Here is a 23911-nt window from a genome sequence, read left to right as displayed (position 1 = left end):
GTGCATTTGCAATTGTGTTTTATGAAGAACAGAATTGTATTTGCTTTTATTGTACTGTATTGTAACAGATTTTATGTCTAAAATGTATACTGGCTTCTTTCTTTAACACGTGTCATAAAGCTGTAAAAATAAAATAAAATGACAAATATCCTTACAGGTTCCTTTCCATCCATAGCTTCAAGCCACAGTTTTCGATTGGATTCTGAAAAAGCTTGTAGTGTGATGATTCCAGGTCTGTCAAAAACATATACACATACTGAAGTTACTAATTTCTTTTTCTCAAACAGTAACCAAAATCAGAGTTAAAATCATCAAATCCCCTAAAGAACATCCAAAATAAGTCAAAAGAAATGTGTCCTAACAGGGTTGCCTAGAAATTGCACTTTGATGTTGTATCTCAGGTTTGGCGACTGAAGCTAACTGCCTTGAAGCAGGTGGGTTTTTTTGTTTGTTTGTTTGTTTTTTGCTTTAGAGGATTCAAAAAACTGTTCATTCTGCAGGTTGTGCTCTAACCACTGCAATACAAGTTCAAAATTCATATTCTCTCTCTTGATGAAACTTTCACATTGCATAGAAAAATATTCATGGGAACCAGTGAAGGAATGAGGGAAACAATTTCAATCTTTACTCCCAAAATAATATGAACAGATGTGTAAACACAAAGAATCTTGTCTTGTAGTAGGTCTTGAAAGCCAGGTTTGTGTGGATGCAAGCATATTGAGAAATATATGTCCCTGTTGTAAGTGTAATTAATATATATTGGTTGCGAGTGCTTTATTTCTTATTTATATTTAATTTGTTAACGTAACAAAAAGAATTCACACCTCTCAAATACTTCAATATCAAAACAGAACCGTTTGTCAATTGAATCAGTCTTTCTCCTGATGCAAGATTTTAGCTTGAATATTTCTGCTGAGCTTGTGACAAGGCCATTCTATAAAACAAAACAGAACAAAACAAAATTAGTACAGGTAGTATGTTGATACAGGCTCCAAATGTTAAATTTAACTGTATGAACAGTCCCAAAAAAACATGCCTTAAATTGGGGCTTAAGAATATTTATGAACATTTACGGTAATTTTTCTATATACAGAGACTACATTTAATTGCTTTCTATCATTTTTTTTTTGTATTTTTATATTATTTGTTATTTAAGTAATATTATACTTCAGAGAGCTCCTTAACTTCAAAACTTCACAAATACTTGCATATATGATTGAATGCTGTACGTTAAAACAAGTATAATATACTTCTGTCACATGTAGATGAAAATATAAAGTTGGCCAACTCATAGTTCTGACTACTGTCATGGTGAAGCTATTCTTGATAATGTTTGAAATGCTGTGGTAATTGGCAAGGGTTGGTTCTTAGAGGTGGCAGAAAGTAAATGTCACTTCCATCTTCAAGAATGGCAAGGAGGAGGACCCAGGGAACTACAGATGGGTGCAACCAGAAACCATTTCCAAACATACTAAGAACAAGGAGGAGTCTGGGAGTAGTCAGCAGGAATTTATGAAGGGAAGGATCATGCAGGATCAACCTGATAGCCAACTACAACGTGACAGATAGCTCAGTGGATGAGGGAAGAACAATGGATATTGTTCTAAATATCATGGAAATATTCGCATATCTTGTTTAGCATGGTGACCAAAATAAACAACCTCTAGAGCTCTTTCAAACCTCATCCATTCTACTACTGTGTAAATGTGATTGCTTTCCTACGTTTTTGGAACTACTATATTAGAGGAATTATTTAATATGTGGTTCATAATGTTATATAAGAAATATTATTATTTAAATATTTTGTGCATGCATATAAAATATATACTGCTTCATGTATGAAAATAGCTTTAAACTCCTTCCACCAAATCTTTTTCTTTTAAGGCTTCCTGAATACTTGAAGTATGGTATATATAGTTCATGTATGTGCTAAAGACTCACCACTTTTCCACCAGATTTTGTTTCAGCTATGCTCATTGTAAATGTTTTTGTTCCTTTATCATAAGTGCAGTAATGTTTTACCCATGTAAATCCAAGTGGTCCTAAATTAAAGAGAGACAGTATTAGAAATAATTGTTTTGGTATTTTATCACTATTTCATTTGGAATTAAATACAACACATAGATGAAATGTAACAGTATCCATATGTAGCATACAAAATAATAAATACATTAAAAATATTCTTATTTTTGGATTTGAACATATTCAGGTCTAATTTTCATCTATCTCTGCTTGATGTTCGAGCAGACATTTTCTTTAGCAACTAGATAGGTAACAGCATTTTGATAGGATAGACAGATAGAAGCAGATCTTGAAGATTATTTTGCTTACAAAGTACAGCTAAAGATTTTTATCAACAGAAGTAAAGCACTAAGATTCAGTATTACATTCTTTCTTTGAAGGAAAACTTAAATCTAGTAGCAGACTCAGAAAATTGGACAAACTCATGAAAACATGAAAACAGAATATATTTTCCTTTACTTTCAGAGCTCTTGTTAAAGGTAACATGCTTTTGGTAACATCATAGGATCTTTATTCTGCTACCTGTTATCTTTAGGACATTGTATAAAATGGCAATGGCTCACATATAGAGTTAATCTTATGTAGTTGAACACTGGAGGATGATTCTATTACAAGAATGGAAAGGAAAAGGAACTGTGCACTAAAACAATAGTGGTTTAGAGACAAGGGGTAAAATGCTGAAGATGGCACTTTCAGCAAGAAAACACTGGCCTTTTATCCCTTGGAATGGTGTTCTGCCAGGGAAGAGGTGGGTATAACAGTGGCCCAGAGTCTGAAAAGAAGGCTGATTGCTAAGAGAATTGGCCATGGTCAGAGATAAGGACTACAGGGTCATACTTTCAAAAATGAAAACACATTTATTTTGGCACACAGAGAAGAATAAATGGTCAAAACAGTCCACAAACTGACAATTACATAAGCTCACAATACCATTAGATAATGTACTTCGGAATTCACTTGTCTTTGATTTAGCTAGCCATACATGAAATCTACAATGATCCCCAGATTAAGTGGAGCATCCTTTATCCTGGAGAGGTCACACCACAGTACTTAATCCGACTGCAAAATCTGATTTCTGATGCCTTTGCTCAGGCATTGCTGTGAACCTCTAGCAAATGTAAACAGAAAGCCCCCTTGAACTGAAGCACAATGGCACTTTAAACTTTGGCTGCTAACTTAGATTAGGTACAGGCCCTTATAATGCCTGGATTACCTACAGTTCTTTGCTGTGAGGACAAAGTAAATCCTCCCATTTCCAGAATTCTCTCCATATCCTAGCACAGAAAAAGTCTCCAATATTTTTTGGATAAGATCCCTGAATCTCACAGACACATCTAAAGGAGTGTTGCACTGCAGGAGACAGGATAATTCAAGTTTTTTGCAGTGTGACTGCAGCGCCTTGGGCCAGAACATCATGGCTATGTCTGCACTGACATGAAATTGTACTGGAAGCACTCGTGCTCAGTAGATAACACATGGACGTAGGTAACTTAGACCCTTATCCCCAAATTTTGCCAATAAGAAATTTAACAAGGAACATGGGATATCTAGAGCAATCTGGTCTCAGTGTCCGAGTACAGTTCCACTTATTTAGCTCTTTTAGAAGAATAAGCCATCTCAAAGCAGTTTTAAATGAGTTTAGAAGTCTTTTTTTTTTTTTAAATTAAAAAATTGTAGCCAGACACTTAAGTTTTAACTTTAATAACATTACACGACTGTCCATCTGAAAGAAGTGATTTATAGCCTACTGCCACTTTTTCAAAATATATATTTACCAACACAAATACCAGTAATAAAAATATACAGAATTTACTTTCTCTTTCAAGAATAGTGAACATTTAAGCGTGTTGTCCATAATTTGGCAAAAGCCTATGGGATGCTGTTTGCAGGAAAGTCAACCCGCATGACAAGGAAATACACAATTAGTACCTTCCCCTCTGACACACGGATTACAGATCCTGTTACTCTTACTCCAGAATACACTAATGAACAAGTATCTTTTCAGTAGGAGGATGTCAAGTTGGCCTCTCACTATTTAATGAAGCACAGCATGTGCCCAGTGCTTCACTCCTTTTGTCCTTCCCCCCATTAACAAGGCTCAATGTAATTTCCACTTAACACAGATTTCATTTAAGATTATTACTCAATTAAAACATAGAGGGTCTTCTTCAAGCTTTCAGTGCTACTGAAGGTAAAAGTGGCTGAGGTTAACTATGATAAGCACTGAGCTTCTTTATTTTAGCTCACATACGGCATAAAGAGTAATTTCATGATGTCATCTGGAAAATCAATTAACTATAATTCCATGCAGTCTCTTGAGTTATTGTCTAAAGGAGGGGCAGTGAAGGAGGAGCAGTGAAGAAGAAGATACCCTCAAAACTGAGGTTAAATGGAGACAAGTCCCACAAGGGAATTCTATGTCCAGATGCCTTCTATTTATTTTTAGATTGAGAAATCAAGTACAAAGTAGTATTTGATCACTTTTGAATGAACGTCAAACTTGCAAGAGCACATACACACACTATCTCAAAACACTGTTACATACTTTTCCAGCATCTGGCAGATTTCACATCAAAGAAATTAATAAATACATCTGGTTAACCCACACACTGAAAAACATTTTATTAAGAATTTTGAATAACCCTTGTCTAATGCAGCTAATTTGGCTTGGTCTTCTATATGATTTAGAGTGGCAGCAGATACTTCTGATGACATGAATAATAATTAGGTGCAGGTTTGCAACTATTTTGAAGCTGTGGCAGACTGTATTTGGATATATTTTCTTCTCACACCTTTGTTTTCTATTATGTGCATGCTCATTTACAGTGCCTGGGTCAGCAGAGATGACAGGTAAAAGGTGGAGGTTGTTCTTGCCAGGTGAGCTATAGAGCTTGTTCAGGCAGAGAAAGCTGAAGAGACAGAAGGGTTTGGCAGGGTGGAGCTACAGCAGTAGCCCAAAGTAGACCTAAGTGCTTGTAGTTCTGCAGTAAGGAGAAAGGCAGCCAGACAGAGCTGTGTGCAAGGGGACTTTGACAAATTTACTGCCGAGCTACTGCCAGTAACTTGGGGTTACTACCCAAGCAGAGACCTACCCACAAAGACCCAGGAAGAAGGAGACGAGATGCTTACAGGTGGGTCAGTAGCCTTAGCTACTCTGAGTGCTTTTTGAAGTGTCAAACACTTCTTTTTCTTTGAACCTTTCTTTCAGGAAGCAAAAATAGGAGAGGTCTGCAGACATTCAAACACAGAGCTGTTGCTTTATCCTAACTAAATCATTTTCTCATCCTTGTTGTGCCTTCCTCAGCATTGCTGTGTCTTTCAAATCAAATTAAATGGTACATCTGCTTTACTCACGTTTTTCCTGCACGTAGAGATAGCCCTCCATTGTCCACTGACTTGGTGGTCTGTAATCCTGGTTGGCAGACTTCATTCTTTGCATGAGTCTCTCCACTTCCTGCCTCGTGCTTTCAAAGTTATTCCGGGTCTAACACCCCAAAAACAAACAAAAAAATCAATCCACATAATTTCATGCAAGCACAAAAACAATGATTAAACGAAAAACTAATTACTCATAATGACAAGGAGTGAGATTGCTGCAAATGGAGAACAACAGAAGTGTTTACGGTAGACATAAAAGGAAAAATGGGTGCAAGAATAATATTATTTGTTGCTCGAGAAGCCTGGGAAAAACACAGCAATGAAGAACTCAGTTTAAGCACATAAGTCTGCAGGTAGCTAACCACAGAAAGGATGCCATTTTGTCTCTTCATGTTTACTTACGCAGTATTTTGCAGGGAGATGCATTCTTTTTCTGTGTGTACTCGAGACAAAATGCAGGCTAAACTAGAAGGTGCTGATAGTGTAACCCCAAGCTTCACTGAACCACTAAAAGTACAGTTCAGAACAAAGTACTGGTTTGGCTTAATGCAAGGCTAATGCCTCTAGACATTTGCAGTCTCACACGTGGAAGCAATACGCTTCAGAAGACCGTTATCCATACCTGCAGTAATACCATGGCTGCTGACACTCAGGGTAGTCAGAGCACTGTCATTAACAATTTTTGACAGAACTGTGTAAACCACAATTAAGATTAATATAATTATGTTAGGTAAAAAACAAGTCACAAGTGGCACAAGTGTGCCATAAGCCTGGAAACACTGTTTCTGCCCTAAATATTGTGCATGTTACCAGGCAGCTGGCTGAGCAAGTACAAAGGTGAGTAATTCATATTTACTAATGTGCATGTAAATTAACATTTTTTTCTGTTGAATTCACTGGGGCCAGGATTTCCCTCTACACACTAACGTGGTGTAGCAGAGGAGAATTATTATGAAGTGCCAGAGATTTGATAGATTGCTACTGATATAGGAGATGTTGAACACTTTGTTACTACAGGAAACAGAATAAATCTTTGTGATGCTTTTGCAAAATCATTTTGCAAAGTTGTCTTATGGAATCTACTCCCAACTAATCAGGAAGACATTGTTTGGACTTTATATACTGGTGAATACTTCCCCTCATTTTGTGGGACATTCTGTGTCACAGATGTCACAGTGAAGATGACACCAGGTTGTACGAAGACACAGTAGACATGTTAATAGCTGGGCAGGGTCTGCCACTACTCTGCTCCTCCTACTGTTTTTACTGCTGCTACTCTAATCCGTAGGAAGATTTTATGAATAGAAGCAGAATTCAACAATTCTGCAAGACCATAACACCCAATGCAATGGAGAGGGGTACCTCTGACAGCTACAATAGCCAGCCTGAACACAATTTTCCCTGAATACTCTCCTCAGTGTTTTTGTCTCTCCCTCCAAAAAATAGAGCTCATCATTATGAGGTTGGGTGATGCTGAGTGACAAGTCAATAGATAGCCCAGCTGACAAAAAGCAGATGTGGACCCAGATCTGGAGCCAGAATCCAAACTTCTGTGTAATATTGGTAAGCAATATACTGTAGGTCAGTTTTTATATACATATATGTTTGTCTCATGTATAAACATATTTTAAAAATATTATAATAGGTTGCTCCTACTGCTCAACTTTACATTTCCCACTACCTCTGCAGCCTATTTACACACTGAAGTTGTACTTAAATACTATTTAACAAGATAATCTGTTTACCTATTTCTTAATTAACATTGAAATTGAAAAAAAAATCCTTTAATAATTTCATTTCTACTGCATAGAACATACTAACATATGGACTTACGATGCCAGTTATGGTCTGTGCTGTGGACTAATGCTCCTATCAGGACTTGTCACATTAAAGTAAATCAGTCTCTGAACTGAAGCACATTTTTCACTGAAACTGAGCTGTGCAACAACACTGACCCCTTGTGCCTTTATCATAGAGTCTCCGCAGTGAAAGAAATGCAGCAAATACATAATTTAGTTCGAAAGGAGAAGAGGCTGAGAGGCTCTACAGTCAGAGAACGTTTACATTTTGATCGCAGAGGAAAAGGTCAATCAACTAGGAGGTTTTGTCTGATTTCCTCAAGAAGCAGTTTAAATGGGATCTACACCCACATGCCAACAACAGCTGTAAAAGGGAAAGGACTACAGAGAACTGCAGTGAAACCTGGAATACAGAATACAGATTTACATTAACAGTGCTAAGGCAGTACTGTCTTCCAACACTAAGCGAACATACCTCTGCAATATACCTCTGCAACAGCAAGATGCTAGAGGGAAAATGTCATTATTTTAACTTCCAGTAACCCACAGGGGCCAGCAGATGATCTGGACACATTGAGGTGTGCATGCACTCCCAGACCCGTTTCATACTTTCTAAGCACAAAAGCTAAGGTGCTACCCACAGAAGCTGATGTCAGATGTTCTCAACTTTGTAGCTTCTCTGAATCCAGAGCAGCTACACAGAATTGTTAGATACGTTTTCTTGAAAGACTGAAATGGAAAAGAAATGGAGCCACTCCCCAAAAAATAGCACTTGGAGTCATTTAATGTCGTCTCTTCACAATTATTTTCCTTTCATCTTTACTTTGAAGTTACTTTTCATGAAAAATGTACATAGCCAAATAATTATACGGCTGTATGAAGTAGTTATGATGCGTGAAAAAGTATGAGTGTTTTTTTTTTTTTTTTGTTATTCCTGAAAGCTACGGAATTTTTGGGCATGATTAATCTTACTCTCAAATTCAGACCAATCTCCAGTAAAAGATTCACCAGTTCAATCGTGAGCACTCTACAGCAGATCTTTTCTTTCAGTGGAACTTTATGCTCACAAGAGCTGCCCGCCATGGAGGAAGGTCTTACCAATCCTCCAAGGAAAACAACGTAAATCCAGAGCATAGTGAGAGCACGGCTTCCTGAGCTTTCTTTATGCACAGTGGGAAGCTACTGGACAGTAGGACAAGTTTTTCATGGCAATCCGCAGTCTTCAAGAAACAAACAGTATCATTCTGTACCAGCTGAAGCATTTCTGGGATATTTACTCCAAAAGTCAGGCCCCACTCTCAAGCAAATGTACACATTTAAACCTATATGAACTAATCTTATGTTTTTTATTTATTTTATTTTTTAAATTGAAACTTGACTATTCTGCTTTTCTGGTTTTCACACCCAAAATTTTGACCTGCAAATCACAAATTAACTACATGAAGATTGAATTTTCCAGAGTTCTTTGTTGACCAGCATCTTCACTACATTAACCTTAGCAAAAAATCAATTATATCATATATTAATCAATTATATATATTAATTTGATTTCAGCTCATTAAAACATCATCATATTTACAGTTAAAAAAAAAAAAAGTGCTATATGAGGCTACTTTAGTATCCTGAAATTAATTTAGCAAATAAAATGATGTAAATACAAACTATCCTTACGTTCTGCAAATTGAACTGCAGCTGCTGCTTGTATGGTGCAAACTCCTGAGCCAGTTCATATCCTTCATGGTAAAATGTAAATAATCCTTGAAGAAAAGCCAAGAGCTGAAAAGGTAAAATTGAATAGCATTACAGATTTTTAACATGCTCTTAATACTAAATAACACAATGATAACAGGACATACACTAACTTACAAATAAGATAAAGGTACTGCCAATGATAGTGAAAAATTAGTTTAAATTAGAAAGCAAAAACTTAGGACAGCTGATTTTCAGTTGTTTTCTGCAGCAAAAGATGGCAAACCTTCAGCAAAAACATCCCATGTTTTAGCTCCTAGAACACTCTGAGCTTTCATTACTTGCAATAGCAATGGTTTGCTGAGCAAGAAAACAGTGGTCAGACCTTAAGAAAGAGAGGTGTTAAAAGGGCTTTTGCCTCATGCAGTTGTCATTTCTATAATAATTTAATTCACAATCCCAGTCATTTTGTCCAATATTTCAGCTGATGGTGTGAATTTTCCAAGCTCATAGTTTCAGAGTTCAAGGTTTTTTTCTTCTATTACTCTTAGAAATATGTTTTCATTTTCTTCATAGTAATTGAATGGGCTATGACCTATTTTTCACAAATGAGACTCTTGAAGATAAGTTTTGGACAGCTTAATACAACACAAGAAGTCCAGACTATTTCTTCCTGCTCTGACCAAAATGTGAATTCTATCTGGTATGTCTGCAACTGACTCCAACAGAACAGCTGAAGTCTGTACTATCCAGCTGAAAATTCTTTTTGAAGTTTGTTCTAAAATAATGCTTAAGTAGTAAAAAGTGCAAGTATATTTTCAGAAGGCTTATTTTAGTGGTTGAGTGAATGCATTCCTACCATCTATTAAGTTTTAAAAGTTTAAAACTTTTTTTTTTAAAAGTTTTAATTTTTTTTTTTAAGTTTCAAACTTTAAAACTTAACTTTAAGTTTATAGAACTGTAAGTTGATAATTCTAACTTACTTATTCTGTTCTAAATTAAAAAGAAATACATTTTGCATAAAGTTGTCTTACCTACTATTAAATAACAAGCATTTAATTTTTTATTATGGAATGTTTCCCTTTACATATAAATTTAGCTTACATACATCCAAGTAAAGAAAAAAAAATTTAAAAAAATGAGCTATTAACTTTGATGTACAGTAACAAAAGCTTTAATAAACAGGATAGATTTATCTGATTATATTACAGCCATTGCAAAGATAATCATCTCAGCTAAGTAACAGATAGTCTAGGCTGTCTCTTAAACCAGTAAAAAACCACAGGTATTCTAAAGCATACTCCTGATTCCTTCCTCAGACTTCTTTCTCAGGAGAGGTTGAAAGATCCAACAGACACATTTGCCTCTCTCCACCAACTACTGAAGTAGCCTAGACTCAGGCAACAAAAATCCCATCATTCGTATTTAATGCACTTTGCTTTGAGTTACCAGTGCCATAAATTATTGTAAATGTAAAAGCTTAAAAAATGAGTCTTTTGCAAAGTTTGTATTTTCTTTAAATTTACACTCATCCTTACTTGCAGAAACATAATTAAGTTGTTCTGCCTCCCTCTTTTCTACTGACAGAATCACAGAACTGTTGAGGTAGGAAGGGACCTCTGGGTCCATCTGGTCCAACCCCCTGCTCAAGCAGGGACACCAAGAGCTGCCTGTTGTGTTCCCAGAAGATGTTTGGTGGATTTCTCCATAATGCTGCCTTGTAGGCATTTCCTTACTAACCTGTAAGTGCTGGAGGTGACCCCTCTCAAGGTCGTTGATATCACATAACATCACTGATTTTGTGATCCCTCCCTATCACATCACTCCATGACCCTTGTTCAGCAGCCCTCCGCGTTGTTCCCTCACTGAGATTAACACTAATGAAACATTTGTATTTCAATGGAATAGCTAAAATAATGTTTTGCAATTTCAGAGCCCCATCAATTCCCCAGCAAAGCAAGACATTTCACATGCTTTAACATGGAAACTGCAGCAGCTTGAAGGATGAGAGATGAAGGACACAGGTCACTGGGCAGGGGAGCTAAAATGATGACTTGCTGCTACTGGACCAAAATCTTACTCTCCCATTACGTTCCCTTCTCTCTTTCCCCATTCGGCTTCATCATGTGCCCCTCACATCCTTCTTCCATCCCTGGTCACTGAGCCCTACAGTGAGCGTACCTCTGACTCAGAAAGCCAGTTCTTCTGCTGCATTAGAAAGTTAAAACATCTTTTGGTTTACAGACCATCAGTACTGCATAAATAAAAGTGTGAAGGCATGGCTGGGTGAAGGACTTCCCCCTTGTTTTTTACTGATACCGTAGGATGAGATAAAACTATGGCATCACAGAGCCTGAAGAACTGAGAAAATCCTTGGGCATAAAAGCCAATGGTCCTCTACAATGGGTGTGAGGTCCTGAACCATAACCCACTACCAAAGAAACAACATAGGCAACCCAGCAGAAAGCTCCGCATCTTGGATAAATCTTCTCAAGTTTAAATGACCATCTGCCCAGCAGAAAGCATTATCTCAGCTAATGACTGGTCCTGAAAGTCCCTTACTTGTTATTCAAGTCGTTCCGAGGAAGGTCCAAATATGACAATTTATCTTAAAAAGCTCCTATTACGTAAACTGTTATAAGAAGTTCTATAATTTTAAGGTTTATAATGTAATTCTAACTCTTTAAAAAGAAAAACTATTTTCATTTCTTTATGAATAAAGTCTAAAACAAATAATAAATTATAGTTAAAACTCTGCTCTGACTCCAGCTGTGCAAAGCCCCGGCTCATAGTCCAGATCCAGTTAGTCATCATGTACCCAACCACAGCCCCTTCAGATACAGCTGCATAATTATTCCTGTGCTTACTCAAACTTGTTTGAGTAAAAAATGAAGGGGATTAACTTGATGTGTAATTATGAGTTCAGTGCTAACCATCCCTTTTACCAGAACTGCAGGAGTACTGTGAGCCCCCACCAAAACTGCAGCCAGAGCAGGCTGTTTAGGCACACTAAAATTTCAGTAAAAGAGCTAGTGGTAGAAAGATGCAGCATGTCAGCTGATACCTGAATTTTAAAATCATTTTAAAACGCATTTCTGAAGAACATAACTACAAACTGTTTAAATTTCATCTTGAATACTGAAAGAAAACCAGCTTCCATTCTACAAACAGCTTTTACTGAGTGCATGGGAAAATACTGGGAAGGAAAAGATTTAGCACTAGATGGCAGCAAAGATGAATTTATTAGAAAGAAAAAGAAAAAACAAAACAACCAGAGCAAAAAAAAAAAAAAAAAACAACAACAAAAAACAACAACAAAAAAAAACAACACCACCACAGAAAAATCAGAATGTATTTTAGTGAAAGTCCTGTTCAGCTATTCTGGCACTTGTGCATTGCAGAGGGTCTGGCCTTGAGAATCTCCTGGTCAAATACTCTCTGAGCACTTCGAAAAAGAGGAATAATAAAAGAAAAGTAAAAACGTGCTTGTTTTATGCAAGTTCTACTCCAGTTTATTCAAGTTCTGTTGAAACAACTGATACTGAGGATGGTATTTGCTGCTACTTATGTTCCACTAGCGATGGAAGAACAGGGGGACAGAAAGCACCTAGTGCCTATGCTGTGGGGTATTTTCCTAACCATTTCCATCACCACAGGCATAGCTATAGCATTGCATGGAGGAGATTTAAAAGCCAAGGACTTTTACCCCAGGCTTGTACTCACAGTGAGGTTTTCTTCCTGCTGGTGTTACAGGAGGCACTGTTGCTAAGTCTAGGCTCATAATTTTAAAGGGATTTATTTTAAAGGATGGAAAAGAAAAACAGCCCTTCTTCTTCTTTTTTTTTTTTTTCTTTTTTTTCCTCTCCAATGTATTTCAAGGTAATCTTCATATATTAAGAGCTGACTGATTTCACCTAACATCACAAGTAATGTTCATATCATCAGTTTGACAAGCAGCAAGTACCTTGCAGTTACCTCGTTCTGAGAACCTAATCGGTCACGTCAACAAGCAAGGACTGAGCTCAGTAACACAATGCTACTCACTATCCAAGGGCTGTGAGGATTTCAACACAGAACCTGAAACAAAATCCAGCTACTTCTTGAGACTTTATTTATTTTTATGTAGAGCTGGTGACCTCAAGACTGCCTGGTCATTTCATTCTCACAGGAAGGAGACTGTGCTTAGGTTTCGGATAGGAGAGGAATTTAACCTTTGGCCTGTAGCACATCAGCCAAAAAGTCCCTGTCTCCTCAGTTTCATTTTATTTATAAGTAAATAGCACCAGAAGGTACTTCTCTATCAGATTGAAGTAAATGCAGTTAATAACATAGAAAATCCAAGAAAGGAGAAATTGCGTTTAACATCCACCGTCTCTTTGGACTAAAAAGTGAAGTCGGATCAACTGCATGCAATTACTGGCAGTTATTTTTTTATTTTTTTATTTTTCCCCTTTAAATAAACACTCCTGGGCTTTTGTGACGGTTAACGGATGACCCCTCACATTTCAGCTCACTGAGTATGAACTCTGTGCCCTAATTCCTGCAGGCCAGGAAGGCCCTGGCATCACTGAGGGGCAGGGTGGAGCTCTGGGTAGGAGGTTTTGTTTCCCTCTCAAGCACAACATCCTCAGAAAGCTTCACTATTTCTGATGACCTTCTCTGGGCCCCCACAGGCAAGGCCAGGAGCAGAGATTATTGCCACTTTTTTTTTTTTTTTTTTAACTGCAAGGTAAATTTTAACACTAATTTGTTTTTGCATAAGAAAAAGTTTAAATTAATGACCTGTATGAAAAGCTTATTCTTTTATTTGAAAAAAACTCAAAACCTAGGAGGGTCACAAAGAGGCAGCCACCTGTTACTCATACTCTCATGGACATCAGCAGCTCCTTGAGGCACATCAGCACTCCAAGAGGCACAGAAGAGCAGAGAAACCCAGAGCCTGATGATCAGCTGCAGAAGCCTACACTAAATGCCACTATCCTCTATGCAGAGTACAAATTATTAATATCTTGTGCCTCACGGTCCTTCCCTGCTGCCCTCCGGGAAGAAACATTTTCCACTCACTGAAATCTATTGTCCTGTGCACCTGGCAATTTTTGCTGGGCCACCTCTCCCTGTCTATTTCCCAGGGAAACCTTATCTTTGGGCACAGACAAACTGAAGATGCTGGAAGAAGCTCCAGCAGATAATTTCAAATTCTATTCTCATATGACAAATTTGCCCCTATTCCACATAGGCATTATACTTTCCTCTTTTACCACACTAATGCCATTTCTTTTATGTTGTTAAGACTCCCTTCAAACCTTCAAAGAGTCTACTAGTAGGATGTCAGACTGAGAATTATATTGAGACATGACACTGTGCTGACAAATCAGACCTAAGCAGCACCTGCATCAGAATGCCCCACAACCAGCTGAGCTCATGAGGAGGAATGTCTGTTATATACACACAACCTGGCTTCTTCTAACATCTGAACATCTTTAGAGCACCCAGAGGAAAATGAGTTATATGGTAATTCTTTTGATGGCAGATTTTAAAGTGTTAGGCTCTGTCCTTATCTGCTTGCATCTAGGTGCACATGCTCATACTTCATACATCACCAGGTATTTTTACAAAGTCTATTTTGAAGACTTTTTTTTTTCCTTCATCCCATAGTATTACTGATGTGCAGTATTTCACTTGGCATACTTTGCCTTGTGGGTTTTAGTAAATGTTTTTTATTCCAAAACTTTGTATGAAACAGACTAGGAACAAAAAAAGTAGGAATTTTGGAAATTCAGAGTTTTATAACTGGTGTTAGAATTTAAGCTCTATTTATATTCAGTTTGATTATAATTAATATACACTAGAGCCAGAAGACACTTCCCACAAGGGCTCTCAGTACTCAGTCACCACAGTTTTTCCTGTACCTTCCTCTGGGACATCAAGTAATGGCCTGTGTATAACAAACAGCACACTGGACCAAACAGCCTATTGATCAAACACAGGATGGCAACCGATCTACCCTAAGTAAATTTTACCTACTGGATGCATATATCTGGTGACAAAAATACCCAGGTCCACAACACAGAGTCTACCAGCAACCTCCCCTGCTTGTCTGCTCAGTATCAGCACTGATGCACTAATAAATCTCTCTTTCATTGTGGTAACTGATAGCTGCTGCTGTGGTGGCTGACATATTGTGGGGACAGCTCTTGGTCAAAAGAATAAAACTCTGTATCTCCAGCTATAATATACAGAATTAAATTTATTTCTTCCTCTCTGTCTAGCACATAGGATGAAAGATGCCCTATTTTTACTACACAGAATTGCACAACAATATTTCCTGATGTGCCATGTCTTCTCAATACAGCAAGTTTCTACTACTTTAAAGGAGCATAAAGTCTCCTATACAAGGGTCAGAGCTAGGTCAAGATTGCTAGATTTTTCCAGGATGTGAGAGTTTTACAGAAGGAGACAGAGAGAGACACTCTGGATTAATCTGTGACAGGTAGAAAAATGTTCTTATTCAGGAATCTAAGCAAAGTTTTAGTCTCTAAGATTTGGCAGCTGCATGCCATAAAGATAGGATTTCTGTAAGTACTGCTTGCTGAATTCAGGTTCATTAGTTTGCATCAATGTCAAACATTCACTATACAATACATTCTCATCTCATAGGAGGAAGGCATCTGAGACGCTCTACTTGGTGACATTGGGTGTTAGAGATGTAATTCAACCTGTTTCAGTCAAGAGTGCAGCTTCGGTTAGTTACAGGGGAGCTAGAAGATGGTGTGGAGACAGAAAAAGTTATGCTTGTCATGTTCCTTTTTCACAAACGATGTTCTGCTCTGCTCAGAATGCTTAACAGGAAGGGACAGACGACACTAGAAGTTCTCTGTCAAGGCCTACAGGTGCTAATAAATAAGGCAAATGGCAAGCTAGTCCTCCATGACATGAACAGTATTAATGCTAATAATATGCCATAGAAATATGCTAGCACATTGCACTGAAGCAGCTTCTGGTTCTGATCAACCTGGCAGGTATCTTGGGGGTGTGGTACAGTCCAGAAGGAAATCCCAGATGTGAAATCCCATATCTAAATATGGACTTTAGCGTATAACTTCATCCTCCTCTTTTTGGCATGTCAAGGTATGCTTTCTTTTTTATGGATGGTAAACTAAAGACAAATGACTTCACCAGCAAAAGGGAAATATACCCATCCTACAGAACTGAATTTTCACATTATTTCATGTATAATTTGGAAAAACAAACATATATGCTGCTTATACGGAATATATGAATCCAAGAACTGGCTCAAAATTTCAGCCATGAAACCATGACATTAGGAAATACCCAGTAAGTGTTGCACAGACAAAACATTACATATTGTCCCATTAAAATGTTAGGCACACTCCAAGTCATTTGACATTTCACTTCATAGTAAATATGATACTCTTACATAGACCTTTAATAACCATGGAAAATGCCCAAGCCTAGATCCTAATGCTTCTCTATACACAAATGAATTGTAATCACAACTTTAAAAAGAGACAAAAAATAGATATTTCGTATTAAATGTCCAGCTTTAAATAAATGCATTCTAAATTTGGCAAGAACAAAATATAAAACTTACAGGTTCAACAAATTCAAATTTCTTTTTCTCTTGTACTTCCTGAATTTTAAAAACATATTCTAAAGATGCTTCGTAGAAGTTCTGATGTTCTCTGTCAATCTGTGTATCTGCCTAAAAGGCAAAACAAAATATAGATGTTAGTTTACTCATGGTTGCTTTAAAACAGATATTGCCATAATTAAACAGATCTTTCATAAGATTACTTTACAATCTTTATGGGGCTCATTTTTTCCCTGAAAAAATAGAATACCTACTTAAGATATCTAAATGTAAGCTGAAGAAGTCAACATTATACATTTTTGCCTCATGACTCATCCCCAGTGTTTTTTGTTTGTTTGTTTTGTTTTCCTTTTTGCGCTTTTACATTCTCCTTTTGAGGAGAGGCTGAAAGGAAACAAAGGAAACAAGAAAGGTGGCACGGGGAACTTCGTCTGTAGCACATGGAATGTTTAGAAAAAGAAGAGATCAAGACAGAAATCAGGGAGGGCCAAAAGATTAATATTTCTATTGAAATTATTGAAATGTTTATCACATGCACCAAAACCATACATATTTCTCAGTTTCAAATACCTTCTCAAGAAATTGTTCTCCTTCTAAAAGAGAGTGTCTTTAACAGCAAAATCTTGCAACATTGTTTCATAGTATGGATCTTATGCTCTGGGAATACAAACATGTCTAAGTCCTTATCCTCATGTATCAGTTATGTTTCACATTTTAATTTTCCAGTGCCATAACTACAGGGCAATATTTGTAAGAAATGCCTCAATAATACCATCCAACATGAAGATGCAGGACCAAAGCAGAGACTACAAAGCTAAGGAATTAACTCTTATCAGCTGATAAGGAGTAAAAGCCTTCTATACTCAATTTAAACAAGGCATGAGAGAGGGACATAACAGACAAGCAATGTAATACAAGGATAATCCTTACAGAAGAGATGCAGATTCCATTTTAATTCTCCCTTTACAGTAACAAATCATCTTCTCAAGCAAATCCCTTTTGGGCTTTATTTGTCAGCTTTTGGTCTTGGGTCAAAAAGAGTTTTTATCAAGTTTCAACCATACAAGTGAAACCAGTTCAGCTTTTTTTTTTTTTTTTTTTTTTGATGCATAGTCATGTATTTCTGTAAATTCCCTGTTTCATTTTCGGCATTAAGAATAACAAATATGGGAAAAATGGAAGAGCTAGATGTCTCCCTTGAGAGCAAATATTAAAACAATATTAAAACAGCAAACGTATCAAAAAGAGGTTTAGTACTTGTAACTGTACAAATGCAGAAAATCATTGTTTTCCTTTAGGCAGGACTTGGTCATCAATAGCATCATACATAATTAACATTGCTTCTTTAGTTAAGAACATGCTACTACCATGATTTGGATGCACAGAGCCCTTAACAATATCGATCCACTTCCCTAGCACTATGCTCTAGCACCACTTCAAAGCATAGGTTTCAAAACAATATCTTTCAAGTGATTCAGTACCAGCATTCCCCTCCCACGCCTACAAAAAGGTAAATCAGGAAATCAAGTACAAAACCTAATATTATGAAACAAAAAACAAACACTCAAAATTCCAAGAATCAAGGGCTTTTCCACCAAATGAATTCTACCACGTACCATTCATATAGTGCATTCAGGTACTGTCTTCATACTCTGTTAATAGCTTTATTTCACAAAAAATATGCAAGGCAATGCTACATAGCTGAACAGAACCAGGTGCCACCACTTTGGGACACAATTCACACTCACACAAGTGCAGTCAATAAGCACTTGAGAGAGACCTTAGCTTTCACATTTAATTTTAAATAAATAGTATAATCTGGCAATAGCAATGAGGTCTTTCAGGCTTCAACTCAGGAAAGTATTTAAAGACCTAATTAAATCCATCTCTATTCTGAACAGCATTTAAGCAGCTTGTAGTTGTAACAATACTTATGACAACTTAGTGCTATTGCAAGTATGGATGGGTTCCTAAATTAAGGCCACTAGTGTACAGGGACTAAATCACAATTTCCACGATATGTCTTCTGTGGAAGCAGATAAATTTGTGTGAATACTGAGGACTTAGATTTGTAAGAAACACTTTGAAAGTTATTTCAAAGTTTCAAAAGCTGAAAGGATTTTCACATATTTTTATGACTTCAAACTGCATGTAAAAAAAATAAAAGGATTTGATGGATGCAATTTTGAGTTTCTCCTTGTATGATATCTACTTATAGTGAGTGATAATTTCTTTGATGTAGGATATCAGTAAAGTGTATACTAGAACTTCATATAAGCTTGGAGAGTGAAGCCTTTGGTCTATATTTATGCCTAATTCTGGAACGGATTTCAGAGAAATAATATCAAGAATTTACTAACTTTTCCACATCATTCAATGTCTGCTCTGTTATGAATTTCTGCAGGCAGTGAAAAGACAGTATTATGAAGTTGCTTTTTGATGCTAGTGGGAAAAACCTCTACTGATCTATGTAAACTGTGTCAGTAGTCATGCAGGCTCTTAAAATATCCACCACATTTCAATTACATGAACATATGCCAACCACTCTCTACAGAGTATGTTCAGACCATCAAACTTTAGATGCTTAATTAAGGCGCTCTCAATTGCACCCAAGTGAGATATGTAAAACAGCTTAAGACAGAAGGAGAACTTGCCCCTCCCAATACTCTTCAACCCACATAATATGATGAAGCACCAAGAAACCTGAGCAATTAAAACAAACAGTGGGCTAAAAAAAAAAAAAAAAAAAAAAAAAAAGGCATTATTTTTGGTGTGATTGCTCTGGGTGTGAGTCAACAGCTATCACTTGAAATTTGGGCCACGAATCGGTGCTTGGTGGCATCCTTTTCTTTACAATACAAATGCAGCCCAAAAGTCTCCCTGGTCATCATTTTTGGTACTGATTTGCTATAGTGTTGTATACTAGGCAGACCTACATATGTAGGTCTATGTTGGTGATTCAGCACACTTTTATCTACATAAAAACAGGGAAGATAAAAATGATAAGGTATGTGCTATGTGCTTTACAAGTGGGGTACCCAGAAAAGCAAAAAAAAACCTCAGACTCAGTATGAAATTTTAAATCCAGAAATGTCACTTAAGGACACAGTGGAAAAATTTACTCCAATTTTCCATTAGTTTATATACTTGAGCCAAATCCATTGTTATTCTACCACAGTTTATTAGATTCACAGTCATTACTTTTCACTTTAGTTTCTGTTTTTAGGCTGCAATTATTCTCATGTCTCAAGAGTAAAATATTTTATTTATTTATATTCTAGAGTAAATCATTGCTTAAGTTCAATTTTCCACATTCTGGTAAAAAATTAAATTATTTTTTTCTCAGCTGCTGCTTAGCCTTCAACTGTTTCTTCATCAATACACAAGATATTTAGGAAAAGTGAAAGCTATATATAGAAAACTTTGATATATGCGTGGAACAATTAACCCATCCTATATAATTAATGTCCTATTTAAACTGATTATTACATACACAGCTATGGTAATTCAGGATTATAAACGTTATTGCAAATTTTAAATCACTAAGTCTCTTTTGATTCAAATCACAGAATTACTGGTAAACATGAAAAAAAATCTACAATTTGTGACCAATGGTCACATATTCTGTGAAAACTCCATTGGCAAAATAATCCTCATGATTTAAGAGTCACCGTGATAACAGCGAAAATAATTCAAAATAATTTTAATAACTTCTGGAAAAAACAGTACCATTGAGATCAAATTTATGCTTATACTGTAATTTGTCTCAAAGATGAATCATAATAATTTCTACCAGCATACTGAAAAACCCTGGAACCCTCCTTTTAAACTGGAAGTCTTCATTTTTTTTCTTTTTTTCTTTTTTTTTTTTTTTTTTTTTTTTTTTTACGATAAGAATTAGGCATACAAACTCTTTAAAGCTGAAGTTGTGGGTACAATTGCAGCATGACGCTGCAATCTCAGAATAAGGTGAAAAAGAAGAAAAAGAACCACAAAAAGTATCATTAAAATTATCCCAGTTCAGTCTCTCAAATTAAAATTTTTGTGAAACAGAAGCATAATTTCATTGAGCAATAAACTGAATAAAAACAACAACAAAAAAAACCAACAATTAATTATTTGTCTTTCAAATAGTTCAGATATATCTTATAAAAGTCACGTTTTTATTTTAGTAATATAATTCTTTCATGTTGTTCTAACAAATAAACATTGGTTTGGTCACATCAAGTATACAGAGTTGGACGTGTAGAATACGGCCTTGTTAAAAGATTTAACTGTTATTAGGACTGTATTAATCCCACTCAGGAATTTATACTCACAGCAAGAGTAAGTACAAGAAATTATCATATTTCACATAAATAAAGTACAACACGTTTGTTATCATGATCTCTGTGCAAACTGGAAACCAGGTAATACTGTGTTAAGTGCTTACATCTTGCAAATGAGATTCTTTCTTCTTTGCTGATAAATTTAAGTGCTTCTCTAAGATGGAATAATATTTCTCACTTTCCTTGTCAAACTTCTTCTTCCCATCCTGAAAAACAAAACATTGCCATTTTTGCCAACATTGCATTTGACTAAACATTACAGCTAACTTAAAAAAGGTGCCAAAATATGCTTGGTTATAAAACCATTTTGTTGGTTCAGATGTTTCTAAGGTTCATTTCTGCATTGAGCATGAAGACCCCAGGAGGACTGATTAGTAAACACAGTATTAAGTAGGACTTTCCCCATAAATAATAAACTTATAAAATAGACTTGTGTAGCTTCCCATATGTAAACATATATAATAGGTGCTAGGCAGTATCTTCCCAAGCAGGTATTTAGCATAAAATAATCTTTCCCAAGCTTTACACATATATGTAGCTGTCTCATACTGTTTTCCTGAATATAAACATTGTGGAAGCAGTGGTGAGTATAACATATTTGATGATGATAGAGGCCTCTCATCTGTATTTAAGACCAATATATCCTTGTTTTCCACCCACACTCTTAAAATATGTGGATGAGGGAAAAGCACATATGTGGTTGCAAAAGAAAATTGGTCCAAAAGTCTGTTTCCAATAATTTTTGATGTGTCTGAATATCTAAGCTTGTCTCATTTAAAAGAATTATCTTGCCATTTTCCTTCCCCACTCCTCTTAAGTTTTTCACCATGTGCAGACGATCCTCACATTTTCACCATGAGACTGCTTTAATGAATGTTAATATAAAAGAAAGCTACTGTTACAAGTACATTTAAAATACTTTATTTTCTGTAACCTAATTTACAACATATACTTTAAAAATTAAGATCTGATATTCACAGAAGTTTAAGAATAAGACATCTTTCTTAGCTTTTCCATCTTCTGAGATGGGCCAAATTTCAGGAAAGGGGAGAAGGGATTAAAGCAAACATCTCACATGACTATTAATATTAAAAATATATTTTTCATTATTAAAAATGTATATTTGAGGCACTGCTCAAATTGAAAGCAACTCTCTGCCAGTGACATTTATAATGTTAAGTAAGACCTAATGATTCCTTCTAATGTTAACAAGTTGAATATGTTGAGAAAACAAAGAAAGGTCAACATGACCTGTTCTACTCACACATGTGCAAAAGCTATTAATGGTGGAAAAACTAATTACTGGACATAATAGTAACATCAGGTCATGATAAGAGCTGTAGTGATTCTTTTCCTGACCCCTTTCTTCTTCAAATTTGTTATGAACTAAGCAAACAACTAGCCTGCATTTTAGGATGACCATTTTTCTTTGTCATTTCATGGGAAAGCCTGGTCAGCCAGAGAAATAAGATATACAAGAAAGAACTTAATGCCATGAATTAAAACCTCTTAACTAACTTCTTAACTAATAACAGCAATCCTCTGACTGACTAGCTCCAGTGACTAAAGTTATCAATGGTAATTATATTAAATTATAGAACAGGTAATTCCTATCTGGCTAAATAAATAAATAAATAAAATTAGCATGGGGAATATGCACAATTTAGTGTTCTTATTTCACAATAGAAATATCTTCAAAAGACACCAGAGAAAAGACAGCACCTGACTCAACAAAGTATTAATTAAAAAGAAATACAATAAAATCCCCAATGCCAACCTATATTTAATTGAAGCTATGCAGATAGGAGGGGGGGAAAAAAGTGTGAATTTTGCAGCACAAGGAAAATGAAGGCATATGAATTATCCTTCCAAATCTTTCCCAAAAGCATTCAGAAAAGAAAGAGAGAAGACAGAAGGTAGGACTCACTAAATGACCAGTTAGCCACGAAATCAACTTTTGTGGGACCAAAATTACAGATCAGTTCCATGGCCACAGTTTTCTCAGGGAATATTCAAGTTCCAGATCCTTACAATCAAGCAATAGCAAGGTGAGTACATCAACACCTCCTCCATTCACAAACAGAAATCAAGTTCATGTGGTTACGGACCACAGATGTGTATCTTTTCAATAAAAGGTGCAGCTAGTTACCTACTGTTACCTTCTGAGATGACATTACTAAGGTGTTGGATGAAAAAGAGGGGAATTACATTACTTGAAATCCAAGTGACACAGGTGGCAAAGTCACCATCTTGAGGGAATCGCTGAGTGAAGGCCACAGTCACCTTACACAATAAAAAATTAAAAGAGAAATACTTCTAAAAAAATGTTTCCATATTGCTGAAAAGTGAACACCTAAGGACAGTGTTGTAGGATACCAAAGACCTGAACTAAGGAATGAGACAAGGCAAGGCAAAGCTCCTGCAGGATTGCTTGTGTAAGACTGGCAATCACCTAGCCCAACCATGCCTGAACCCCATGAGTTACAGATCACGTCAGCTACACTCTTCACATGTAAAAAGAAAACACAGAAACTAAACGATTACATCTAACCAGATACAACCATCCAAGAACAATGCAATATATCTATATATATATTATATATAGATAGATAAATTATATATAAATATATATATAAATATATATATAAATATATATATATATAAATATATATATAAATATATATAAATTAGATAGATAGATAGATAGATAGATAGATAGATAGATAAATTAGTTGTGGTTGTGAGGCATCTTGCACCTCACATGAAGCTTCACGATGATCTTCACAGCACCATCAACAGAATATGAAGGCTCTCTTGATCTTCCACCCACATTGCCAGTCACTTCCCGAAACACATTACCCCACTGTACCAGTGATCCACAAAAACTTTATATGTATATTTTTTTATATCAGCTAATTTAAAGAGAAAGATAACAATTTGGGGCTTTCCTTGATATTAGGATAACTTTGAGCCCAAGTGCAGTGCTTCAAAGCACAATGTTGCTAGCTTCTTTCTTTTTCACTGGATTTTAACACATGAAAATTTCTCACTTCAAAGACAAGCTGAAAGGAGAGAAAGTAAGG

General features: G+C 36.1%; 1 protein-coding gene and 1 long non-coding RNA gene across 4 annotated transcripts in view; one reads left to right on the top strand and one right to left on the bottom strand.

Annotated features, from left to right (window-relative positions):
- LOC137849814 (uncharacterized) overlaps positions 1-23911 on the top strand; it is a 313574-nt gene that overhangs the window by 93447 nt on the left and 196216 nt on the right. The window lies entirely within an intron of this gene.
- The window catches only part of ARHGAP42 (Rho GTPase activating protein 42), a 168800-nt gene that overhangs the window by 35663 nt on the left and 109226 nt on the right, over positions 1-23911 (bottom strand). For 2 of the 3 annotated variants that reach the window (XM_068669745.1, XM_068669753.1), the window contains 7 exons: positions 20933-21034; positions 16501-16611; positions 8871-8975; positions 5377-5506; positions 1942-2042; positions 825-934; positions 156-234 (listed from right to left, as the gene is read on the bottom strand). In XM_068669745.1, the coding sequence (XP_068525846.1) occupies positions 156-234; positions 825-934; positions 1942-2042; positions 5377-5506; positions 8871-8975; positions 16501-16611; positions 20933-21034 (738 nt within the window). The remainder of the gene's footprint in view (positions 1-155; positions 235-824; positions 935-1941; positions 2043-5376; positions 5507-8870; positions 8976-16500; positions 16612-20932; positions 21035-23911) is intronic. The other variant, XM_068669762.1, reaches the window with a different exon arrangement.

This window comes from Anas acuta, chromosome 1, assembly GCF_963932015.1.
Source record: "Anas acuta chromosome 1, bAnaAcu1.1, whole genome shotgun sequence".
Lineage (NCBI taxonomy): Eukaryota > Metazoa > Chordata > Aves > Anseriformes > Anatidae > Anas > Anas acuta.
This window is presented reverse-complemented; position numbering and strand designations above follow the sequence as displayed.